At 35.6% G+C, this 12,984-nt stretch overlaps 1 protein-coding gene across 1 annotated transcript in view; it reads left to right on the forward strand.

Moving 5' to 3' along the window:
* Positions 1-2,909: 2,909 nt before the first annotated feature.
* The window catches only part of LOC149420167 (gustatory and odorant receptor 22-like), a 90,991-nt gene continuing 80,916 nt past the window's right edge, over positions 2,910-12,984 (forward strand). Inside the window, exons 1-3 of the mRNA XM_089636021.1 lie at positions 2,910-3,125; positions 8,375-8,625; positions 11,316-11,576. Coding sequence (XP_089492147.1) covers positions 3,008-3,125; positions 8,375-8,625; positions 11,316-11,576 — 630 coding nt within the window. The 5' untranslated portion in view covers positions 2,910-3,007. The remainder of the gene's footprint in view (positions 3,126-8,374; positions 8,626-11,315; positions 11,577-12,984) is intronic.

A 12,984-nucleotide genomic window follows, 5' to 3' on the forward strand; every position in this document is an offset into this window, starting at 1 on the left:
TCGCAAAAACTGTAATGTTCATAATAATTTTGCGTAATATTTTTTTTTTTCGTCATCAGTAATTTTAGTTCAGTATTTAGACGAAAAATATAATGCCAGCCGTTTTTTGTTTGCATTTAAATAAATTTAATATTTTAAAAAAAAATTCTAACAAAAATATTTCAAAGCTTATTTTATCACCTTTCAAATAAGTTTTTAATTTTCGGATACGTTAAGAAATATTTCATTTATTTGAATTTTATTACAGAGCGGAAATACGTACAAATTCTGTCAGAATATGCCAGAGGCTTGAAAGGTTAAAATAGTTAATCAGCACACACATATTGACAACATTTCACGTTATTTTGGTATAAAACATTTTTAAACTATACAGGGTGTCCGGGAGTAAAGCGCGCTAACTTCGGGGGTGATTCTACAAGTAAAAAACAAAGTAACCTTTTTTGAAATTCCAACGGTTTAAGGTAGTTTTTAGGTATAAATATTGAATTTTTTGTGTGGGAAAATAAACATTGCAATTTCGAAAAAAGTTATAAGTCGAAGTGTGATACAGTTAAATGTGATTGATTTGATAATGATTGCATGGGTCGGATCGGTTAAGTGGTAGAGAAAGGCCCCGTTAAGACTAAGGTCCTTAGTTCAATTTAAGATGCGACCGATTCTTTTTCTCTTTCACACTTTTCAATTGAGAGTTGTTAATATTATCTTCAATTATTAAATATTACAATTCGAGGTTTTACTCAATAATTTATTTGAACTTGTGCTTGTCATATTTCAAGGAGAAAAACACAAAGTCAAAAGCGCAATTACTGCAATTTTTATTATTGTTTGTCGGGAAAATAATTAATATAAAATAATTAACGAAAACATAGACGTAGGCATTTGAAAACAAACAAAAGTCTTTTGTAAATAAGGCGACTCCATTTTGTGTCTCTGTATTATTGAATTTAAGTCGTTACTGACTTGTTTACGAAGGTTGTAATTAATTTTTTAAATGAAAAAACAGTTGCCGTGACATTGTAGAGGGAACCTTTGCCTTTCTGTTTGATTGGCAATTATAGCTACTCATAATTTATAATCCCTGACCCGTGTTAATGAAAAATCATTTGAAAAATGGCTTCATTTTTACATTGAATGCTGTTGACGTAAGTCAAAGCTTTCTGCATTACGAGTTGAACCAATATAATTGTTTTGCAAATATTTGGTAAGTTTTTATAGTAAATATACTTCAGACATATGTGCAGTTAGAAATTATGTATATTTAATATCATTACTGTGTTCATATTATAAGGCTTTGTAATCTTGCACCATTATCGCGATTGACACTCTAGTGGCCGGATCGTGTCGTATGTAGAACACAAGTCACTCAGGATAAATTCAAGATGTGTCATGTAATTGATTTCTTTGAAGGGTAAAAGATTATTTTACACATTTAAAAAATCATTATGCAATGTGATTTCGAAAAAGCTTTATATTTATATAGCAATTTATAATCAAGAATGGTGCGTTTTGAAATGAGAAACAACGAAATTCTCTCAGTTTTAGTCGAGGATTTATAATGGAAAAGTGACATTGAAAATACGCGTATTTTTAAAAAATTGGTTGAAATTTTTACAAAAGTGAACTTCGCAATATACCCAAAAATTGAATTTGTCTCCCTCTGGGCTGGAGTCCCACAATACTTGATTCTGTGCAAAGGAAGGATTGAAAAGGATAACAAAGATTGTTTGATTGACAAACAGTCGCACTGGCGCAATGCGGGCAGGCTGAGTCTATTCTGCGTGTATTCTAATGGAGCCTGCTCTAAGATAACTCGTTCTTGAATTTAACTACTCGGCTATGGAACGATTTGCCGGCCTCAACATAACATACAACATGGGTCTCTTCAAGACCCTTTTTTACTACTTTCTCTTCTCAAAAAGACCCTCCGCAAAGCATGCCCTGAGAGAAATTAATTTTCTCAGGATAATGTAAAAGTTCAATAAAAAAATATGAAAATATTTAAAAAAGATTTTCACCATTTTCTCGTTTCTTCTTAGCACTGATGTAAGATACTGTTTCAAATCGACCATTTGGCATTACATATATATGCCTGTAAATTTGTTTGTTACGTTCTGGTTCCGGTTTCAAAATGGCGACCGTTAAAATGGCTTAGAAAAGATTATTTTACTGTCGTGCTTTGATTTAAGTTAAGAGAAAATTAAAAACTTGCTTTTGTATTTTGTATCCGCAAATACTTTTCAACGATGTTCATTAAACAGATATATCTGTAATCTATATTATATATTCTTGTAATCTCCTCTGCAATTTCCTCTGAAATCTCCTCTGCAATCTCCTCTGGAATCTCACCTGGAATCACCTCTGGTATCTCCTCTGGAATCTCATCTGGAATCACCTCTGGTATCTCCTCTGGAATCTCATCTGTAATTTCCTCAGTAGTCTCCTCAGTAATCTCCTCTAGAATCTCCTCTCAACTCTTCTCACCATTTTCTTATAAATGACGCACATTATGAGAATGAATATAGGGGTAACAACGGTGCTCTGAGTAGCAGAACAAAACTGATAAATTGAATCGTATCACAATGGCCTAATTAATTTTTTTCTGTTTCACAGAAAAATGAACCGAATAACCGGAAGCCTTTTGGGTTCAAATCCAAGCGAAAAATCCATAGAAGAAAAGAAAAGAAGACAATTAAATAACTTGTTCTTGACTTCAAACACCACTGGTTTCAACTCGCTGGCGCTAGGTCAGCAACCGTTTCAGTTACAACCACAACATCTAGGTGGCTTCGAAACCAGCAATTCACCTCAATATAATTTCGAAAAAGAGGCGTTTGAATCAAGCAATTGGAGCGAACAAACCAATTCTTTTGGGCTGGGGGCTGCAAACTTCTTGAGTGGGGGGCCAAATCTTCTGGAACAGGAATTGGGGAAGCTCAAAAGGCAGTCCAAGAAAGGGATTCTAAGCGCTCCAGATAAGAGAGCAGCTCTGAGGAAGGTGAGAGCCAGAATGCCTTCGATTGATGGAAATCTCGTGGAGATACACGACCAGTTCTATAGAGATCATAAGCTGCTTCTTCTGCTGTTTCGGGTGTTGGCTGTGATGCCAATCACGAGATCATCTCCTGGTAAGACATAATTTTTCTTCAATTATTGATAATAAAGAATTCCAGTCAATTTTTATGATGAATTTTTACCTTCTAACATAAATACCAGATTAAAAAAATATATAACAGAATTCGATATTAATAGATCAAATAATTTTCAAAGCCTGCCAAATCGATCTAAATCTGACGAGGTACGCGTGACGTCATACGTACCTTGGTTTTAGTAAGATCAATCCCATGAGTTCAACAGCTCTGCTGTGGAAAGATTTTCCAGCCTCTGTGTTTCCTCCCTCCTACGAAGTGGATCTCTACAAGACCCACGTTCACTCCATGACATAGGCTCTGCGGGAAATTATTCCCTCAGAGCCTTCTGTGTGCAGTTAATGTATTTTTTTTATTACGGGGACCTACTTACTTACTTCCTAACCTTCCTCTTTTCTATCTCCAACTCCCTTTCCCTATCTTTTCAGCCCCACAAGATTTCTCAATAAAGAACACAACAGTCTCAACGGCTCCGGACGGTTTTTTTTAGTTTTTTTAATGTGAATATCGAACAAGAGTTCCGATCGTCTGGAGCAATTGAGACTATGACATCTCCGAGTGGGGCATGTTGCAAGGCTGAAAGTAGCGGAGGAAAAGGAGATGGAGAAAAGGAAGGTTTTAAGTACCTGGCTATTCAGATCTGGTAACCAAATACAGCTAAAGCCATTTCAAGCAAAGTTTCGATTCTAAACGGTAGTCTCTTACCAGGGTGCTACTGAGAGTATCTATAAACAATAATATACTACGTGTATATTATTTTAGTGAATTAATTGTTAAACAACACATATTAAATCATTTAAATTTTCTTGCGCGTGCCGGGATTTGAACCTGTGACTTCCGGATTCATAGCGGAGTAATGTCATCAATCAACCACGGAGTCAAAAAAATCAATCACTAAACAGTCAAGCTATTGTAAAACTGATACTCGCTATAAACGTAACTAAAAAAAGACCTATCGATATTGGCTCCCTTGAAATAATGCATAGGCAATTTACAGAACACCAAACACACGAAAACATTTCAAACGAATATTATTTTACGAGTTGATTTTTTTAAACGTGTTGTAATTGCAATAGGCGAATCAAGATTGGACTGTAAATTTAATTGTAAGCTTGGAAGTTGACATAACTATAGCTGGAGATGGTGAACATGGAGTAAGGAAGGAATCCGACTTACTCCTTTGATGTTCTTCAAAGATGTGGATGGTTGGTTTCACTCATAGGATATATGATTTATTAAAAGCACAAGTTTCCATAACATCCAGGTTGGATACGAAAGATACTGACGGAACTGAATATATTCACTGCATAGGTTTTCTACCCTGAGTTAATATAAAAAACAGCACTGAACACAAATAGATGTTTAACAAACAGGCTCCATCAATAAACTAATTTGACAGTCACTTTTATTGTTGTAGAATATCACACAAACACGTGGGTATAGTCAGATAATGACAGGTAGGTAAAATAGAATGGGAAAAATTGCAAGGACAAGGTTAAAGGAAAGTTAATAGTTGTGTCATCACGTGTTATGCGTATTTATTCAAGTAATTTAAAAATAATAAATACTTTCAGGCCTCTGGCATATTGACCGTTACATTTTTTGAAGATGCTGTCAAAAAAGTTTCGTATTTTTTTTAATGAAAGAAGAAAGACAAACATTCCCGGGTTACGAATAACCTGACAATATTTGAATAATCTGAGGAATTGAACACACTATGCCTGGGTGGGATAGCTTTGAAATTTTGAAACAACGTTACATTCGAATACGCGTCTGTTTTTATCCACCTATAATATGTAGATGTCACCTGTGACAGGTAAAACAGGTTTTTTTAAAACAACACCATCTGTTGGACGTAAAAGCAACAAGCGCTATTGTTTCGTAATCTGCACAGTAAGACTGAGCCACAGCAACTCGTGGGTGGGTATATCTAGTTAGACGTAAATATAGAGAACTGAACTATTAAAATTTTGATATCAAACATAAAAACTTTAAAAATGGCTCTCTTTACACTTTTTCGTCTTAATACTGACCTAAAATTACTGATAATAAAAGAAGAACACATATTTTATTAAAGTAGTGCATTATAAACATTACTGCTACCTTGATTATTTGTCATTTCATATAAAAATAAATAGTCAAAAAACGATATTTTTTTCTCAAAATCCGTTCAAAACAATTATTTACATAGATTTGTGTAGTTAAATTATTCTGTCGTTAATTTCTATGTTTTAAGATAAAACTTGATATTTTTTAATTCTTATACCGTTTAGTTCATATTTATAACTACGACGGTAAGGGAGACAGAACGATTTTTCATGAGACCATTTGAGCAGTTTCGAAAAGCTATTAAATTGACTCTACAGGTATTAACTGTTTATTCCCAAAATCTAACAATTTAGCCTGAGATGTTAAGAGCAAATAGATAGAGTAGTCACTGGTAAATGTTTTGCTTTTTATTAGGGTCAATCGCACGATATGCTCAATATTAAAGAAGGGAAGAATAAAACAAAGAAAAATAAGGGCCTTTTCCGTAATCTACAACCCACACCTTGGTATCTATTCTCCAATCCAGGCCGCTTGAAATTGCCGTCGAAAGTACATATATTGGTCGAAGTTCTTATTCTTGAGTCTTGTCGAAGGACATACTTACATACGCATAACGTCAAAAGTCATTCAACTCGAACGAGTGGGTCGAACCACTCGTTGCTTAAGTGGAATGACTTCGTCGAGAATCGAGGCCCCGTGCGATTAATATGATAGAAATTGTGTATAATTATATCATAGACCATTGTAAAGATTTTTGATTATACCCACATAGTCGTGTTTTAATTAGTCTGGAGAATCGATAAAAGATTGTCACCTTGGTTGGACAAGGTTGTAACATTTCTTTTTTTAACATTAACCTCACACAGAAAGCTCTTCCCTTCCTTAAAGGGAAGTTGTTTTCCTCAGAGCCTACGTCATCTTTTGGGATGCTGTGTAGTGGGTTTTTAAAGGAAAAAAAGGAGATGGAGAAGTTCTGGGAAGATAAGTGGTATGAGTGTTGGGTAGGAATCTAGGGATAATTGTGTCCAGGAATGACGGACGTATTAATATACACTTTTCCTTGTTCTGAGATATGAAGAACATGGTAAGAGGAAGTTAGAACTTCCATCCAACTAAAGTGACGAACTAAATGTGCCTCGTAAAAAAGATTATTTATTTATTTATATATACTCCTAAAAAGGCTTTTACATAGAAGTGATACATGATGCAGTGTACATAGGAGAATATCTGTATTATACAGGAAATACTGACAGTAAATACATGTAATCCATCGTAAAGAAGGTACAAAATACACAATTGTAAAATTGTGATTGCAAGTATAATGAGAAAATATTAAGATAATTAAAAAAAAAACTAAACTAGAAGCAATATTAGTAACACGTAAGAGTAACATAAAGTAAAAAATAAATTACAACAACACTAGATTAAGACAAACCATTAAAACTAATTTACCAACGCTATTTTAATTTGTAGGATTCGACAAAGTGTTGGTATAGATTATGCTTAGTTCTATAAATGGAGTCAATAAATAAATCAATAGCACCCCCATACTTGTTGCTCAGATCATGCATCCTATTGGTCAGTGAGTGTGTCTGATTGTTGGTCGTGTATGTATTGCAGAAGAATGTTAAATATTATCTATCAGATACAAACGAAATGGAAATTGTAAAAGGTTCAAAGTGATGTTAGAACCTTGTAAAATAAATGAAAGCTTTAAAAACTTGATGTTAGAACTTCGCCACACAATCATCTACGGATATACAACATAAATGCAAGATTATTTTTTTTAAAATTTAAATTTTAACGGTTTTGCATCCGATGGTCATTTTTGAACAAATGTCAACTGGAACCTTATCCAACTAGGATGACGATATGTAGGTAGGAACCTACTGCTGTACATGTGTACACGTATTCGATTAATACTCCAAAAAACTCATTAAAATTAATTAATACCCTTGTGTAGCGTAGTTTTCAGGTCACATACCCGCTTACTATATATCTACATACTTACAGATAAATGAACTGGCGAAAAAGTTCAATTAACAGTAAGGTTAATCCTATATTTCGGGTGATTTGAATTCTCAATGACCAGCATTGTCTAAATTGTTGATTTCTTCCTTTAACTCTGGTCGTAATTGTTTTGACAAACACCTGTTTAGTGGTGAGTTGCAATAAATTCCCCAAATTATCCCTAATTAATCCGTCTCCATCTGAATGATGAACTAGGATTACACGTAATGTATTTCGTAAGTCAGATACACCTTTTTCATGTAGAATCATCGAGTCGACGATCAATATAATTGAACTGTGAATCAATTATCAAATAATGACATTAATTATTGAGCAAATTTACGTTAGTTCTACGGGTCTGTCATCTGCGGGGCCAATGTCGAAAGAATTCGGTGAAAGTTTTTACGATTTTTAATTTTAAGTTAAACATCCCTTCAAAACAAATAAACTACACTTTTTATTAAATCTTAAAAATGCATGCACTTGAGGATTTGTTGTTACCACGGGACTAGTTTGGAAACAATTAAAATATAATGAAATCATCATAGACCATATTTCTTGTGGAATTATTTTCCTCCGTCATTTTCTATTCAGTGTTTTGGATGCAGTGCTTGTTACTCTGGTTTTGGGCTTTTATTTGCTGGCTAAAGCTAGGTACTCGTATTTTGCTAGTGGTGGACTTCGAGCTTACCACTTCTACAGTGTATAATGTGATTCCATTATATAACTTATATAGTGTTGTAATTGGCTTCTACCAGGAACTGTGACCTTCCGCTGGAAGGAGGTCCACCGTCACCTACTACGCGCTATGCTTCTACCTGCTTAGCACGGCCGCTGTGCTGGCGGTAGGTTTTAAGCTCTCCACTAATACATTGTTGTAGTTGGCTTCTACCAGGAACTGTGACCTTCCGCTGGAAGGAGGTCCGCCGTCACCTTCTACGCGCTATGCTTCTACCTTCTAAGCACGGCCGCTGTGCTGGCGGTAGGTTTTAAGCTCTCCACTAATACATTGTTGTAATTGGCTTCTACCAGGAACTGTGACCTTCTGCTGGAAGGAGGTCCGCCGTCACCTACTACGCGCTATGCTTCTACCTGCTAAGCACGGCCGCTGTGCTGGCGGTAGGTTTTAAGCTCTCCACTAATACATTGTTGTAATTGGCTTCCACCAGGAATGGTGACCTTTCGCTGGAGATCTGCCGCCACCTACTACGCGCTGTGCTTCTACATGCTGAGCACGGCCATTGTGCTGATAGTAGGCTACGAGCGGGTGCTTATTCTGCAGACCACCAAAAAGTTCGACGACTACATCTACGCCATCATCTTCGTTGTGTTTCTGGTGCCCCACTTCTGGATACCCTTCGTTGGCTGGGGTGTGGCACACCAGGTCGCCATCTACAAGACCATGTGGGGAAGATTCCAGGTATGGAAATTAAGATGCACTAATTCATCTCATCTGCAACCTACATAAATACGTGCAATAAACAAACACTAATCCATTTTAATGTGTAGACCTCCCGGAAGATTCTACGCCGTAGTCTTCTAAGCAAAATAGTCAGTCGTCATTCTTAAAATTTACTTGTTTTCATTCGACACAGAAATTCAAATTGGGAGGCGAGTATGGGTACCGCCGCCCCGGGTACCATTTATTAGATAATCAATACCTTTTCAGAATCACTTTGGTCACGCTACGTTTGATGACTTAGCAGGGGTACCCGGGTTCATGGGGAGTGAGGTTTTGCTAGGTCTTAGCGGTGGATGCGTCTGCTCACCAATAGCGTGGCGGGCCAGATCGGAAATCGGGAGGGACTGGCTGAGAGAGACTTTTTACCTTTCCAGCAGGACACACCGTAGTGTGAGGGATGCATTCATACGTCCGTTACTCCTGGATACACTGATCCCTTGGTACCCACCCACCCCTCATACCCTGCATGAAAAAAGACATCACGCAGCATCACCAAAGATAGGCCTTGGAGAAAATATTTTCCTCAGGACCGAGCTAAAGTGAAAAGTGCCACAAAGTGAATGCTTTTTACAATTACGAAAAAAAATACTTTTGAGTTTGAGTTCCATTCTAGTTTTTGAAAATATTAACATGTTTTTTATTTATTATTAAACATTTAGGTAAAAATAAAATAATTTTAAAATTACAGTTGTTTTACATCTCAGATTATATTCCACTTTTCCATTATAATCTTGTGGACGGAAGATGAATGTACACCAAAGCAGTAACAGTTTAATAAAATAATATGGTAGATGTTTGTGTGATTTAGTCGGTTTGTTTTGTATGTTATTGCTTATAGTTTGGGTGTTATAAAAATACATTGATTTATATAATGTAATGTAAGTTTTACATCGTGAGCAAGATAACTTTATTATAAGTAAACACATGTTTGAAGAATAAATAAAATATTTGAGATTTAAGATTAATTCAAGTGAATACAGTTTTTTCGTCGAGAATGTCTGTAAAATATTATTTTAGAGTTCAATATCGATAAGCACACTTTTTGTCGTTTCAAAAAATTATAAATTTTTCTCAAATCTTATACGGAACCTTTGGTTTCATATGGGTGTACATTTTTATTATTCTGGGGTAAAATTCTGTATTTGTATAAAAATTTTAGTGTTTTTCTTTTTAATAACATTTAGATCACTTTTTAAACTATAACAGTAAAGCAACACAATGATTTCTATGAGTCCATACTAGCTGTTCCCGAAGCGAAGAAATTGACTCTACGGGTTATTGCTATTTGTACCCAAAACCGTAATTTGTTCGGATCGTCTTAAGAGTTAAACTGACAAGAATAGATTTCTCTCTAGTTTCTAAAAAAACTAATTTTCCCAAACCAATTCTACATCACGATTCCCAGCACAATTTTGTTTACTAACTGTGATCTATTTTATGCAACAAATTACATACAAATTCACTGCTCTGTGTCTGGATTTTCGACGGTCATTCCATTCGAACAACGAGTGACTCAACCCGCTCGTTTAGCGTATGTACTCAAAAATAAGAACTTCGACTAAGTACGTACTTTCGACGGCGATCGCGAGAGGTCTGGATTGGAAAAGTTTTGTCACTTACATCAGAAATTTTTGAACAACAGCGTATAATAATGATTGATTTTGTTATTCACATTTCTAATATTATAACAATTTAACCATTTAATGTACTTTGTATTGAATTAGAAGAATTGATATCTTGTATTTTCCATGAAATTAATTTTATAGCTTTCCTTGATACGCTAATTGGGTTATTTTGTTGGGAAAGCCATCAAAGAATTGAATCCATTAATTAATAAAACAGGCAATAAAATTGATAGGCAAAACATAAATAGGTATATAACACACGCAAAACAATTAAAGACAACATCAAACCGCATGAGACGATCATAAAAATAGCTATACATTAACTTTACTAATAAAACTAAATTTTGTAACACTAATCTTCCTATAGAGGTATTCATATTCAGACAGAGCTTAGGAAGTATAGTTTGTAATTGTTGTAATGTTGAGACAGTTTTCACAAAACGGTACTAAGCATGTTATAGATTTAATATTATATTGTTATTCATATCAGAATTTGTTGATTAGACTTTGTTAATTAGAATTGTGCAATCATTAACTTCATGTTTTCACTCCACACGGAGATAAAAGAGTTGCTAATTTATTAAGAATCTCCTCAAATTATTAGTAATTCCGGTTAAAAACGGGATTGCAGGACTGACGAATGAATTAACAGGTTTCCTGATAAACTTTTCTTAAATTACGACTATATTATCATAATTCATTTGCATTTGACTTGATAATTTGAGTATCACCACGAAATATTCTGATTTTCATGAACACGTGTTCCGACGTCGACATTTACTAAAAGTTAACAAAGTTAAAAGGAAACCTGTTTATTCACTCATAAGGCCTGCAATTCCTTTTTAACTGGATTACCAATAAATTGAAGAGATTCTTAATAAATTAGCAATACTATTTTTTCTCACTGCGTAATTGACGTGACAAAAGTTAGTTTTGAGCTCTAATATCTAATTTATTTGCTTGGCATATTTATTTAATCTCGTTTAAAAATACAATAAATAATAATGATCATTTCCCGGGTAGTTGCGGTACTACAAGGTGACCGGAGAATCTCTCCAGTTCAAGCATCTAAAGACCATGATAGTCATCATTTGTGTGGGCTGCTTCATCCTCGCCATCGTGTTCCTGCTCTCCCTGTGCGCCCTGATGGAAGGCTTTCACCTGTGGCACACGTCGGCCTACTACCACATCATCACCATGATTAACATGAACTGCGCGCTGTGGTACATCAACTGCCGGGCCATCAAGACGGCCTCGCACAGCCTCTCTGAATGCTTCAGGAAGGTATTTCACTACCTTTGCTTATTTACTTTTTGACCTTGTTATCAGTTCGGCCCTCAACGTTATGCATACAACTCTACTTAATATTTGAACAAGCAACGATACGAACTTTTCGAGGATCCCACCACTTACCCGCCCCGGTATAGGTAACTTATGGTTACCCCTTCAGGGCTCTTGCAAGGACGCTAATTTTTTGCTAAGAACGACTCTACATTTAATAAGAACGAAGCTAAACCTCGAATGTCCCCGCATACGTTTTTAGGGAAGCAGTCTGCGAGTGCTTACTGTGTACATTGTTAGTTTGTTAGTAGAGTACTTGCCTCTGTTTCTATGTAACGATACGAACTGACCATCATGTCTTTGTTGCTCTCGCTGACGGCTATCACGGATTGCTGACGTAAGCTGACAGTTCACAATAGACCCTGAACTAGCGCCAATCGCGTTCAGTCATGAAGTTGCCTCTTTCAATATCCCTATCATCCTGTTCATGAACCATTTATTGGATAACCAACACCTCTGCCATAGGTAAACCAAAGTGGGTTGCTACATTTGGGGATTTAGTAGGGGTGCCCGGGTTCATCGGGTGAGGTGTGTTTAGAATGCCCACCAGCTGCGTGGCATGCCAGATCGGGAGAGGCTGGTTTGAGGAGACTCTTTAACCTCTCCGATTGGTCTCTCAACCCATCGCCTTTTGAGGGATATATTCATATTTCTGTCACTCCTGGACACACTGATCCCTAGATTCCTACCCAAACCTCATACGCTTTACCTTCCCAAAACTTCATCTTCTTCCTTTCTTTTAAAAAGACCCTCCACACGGCATCCCAAGGCCCCGAGGGAAGTTATTTTCCTCAACGCCTTCTGTGTGGGATTAATGTTTAAAAATATCCTATTCCTTGCTTACTTGTTTTTATTTTATTTATTGACTAATTAGTTACTCATGCGCCGGTTTAGTATTAACAGAGTTAAGTCGGCATTGAACTTAGCTTGGGACCATTTTAACTATAACGTACTAAGCTAATGTTTTTCTATTCCAACCTTACGCGCTACGTTATATTTGCACCGCGTTTATAAGTAAGGGGTTAGAGTCAAACTATTAATTTCTCCACCACACTTCATCTTTGTTTTCAATAAAAAAAAATGGTTGCGAATGCCGTTTGCATTGTCGGTATCACGATTTACAAAAATGGAAGCTATTCAATTATTAGGTCTTACGAGCAATTTGATTTACTATTAGCAATCAAAACGATGTGTTAAATATAAGTATATATTGATTTTTTAAAAATGCAAAAATGTGTTAGTTGTTGATAAAAGTTATTATAATTTTTTTTTATTAAAATAAATTACTAATTTTTTTTATGAAAATAATTATATTACCTGCTTACATACCTACCGATTTGTCATTTAGGTA

The sequence above is a fragment of the Hesperophylax consimilis genome, chromosome 10 (genome assembly GCF_061612785.1).
Source record: "Hesperophylax consimilis isolate HC1 chromosome 10, BYU_Hcon_1.0, whole genome shotgun sequence".
In the NCBI taxonomy this organism is placed as follows: domain Eukaryota; kingdom Metazoa; phylum Arthropoda; class Insecta; order Trichoptera; family Limnephilidae; genus Hesperophylax; species Hesperophylax consimilis.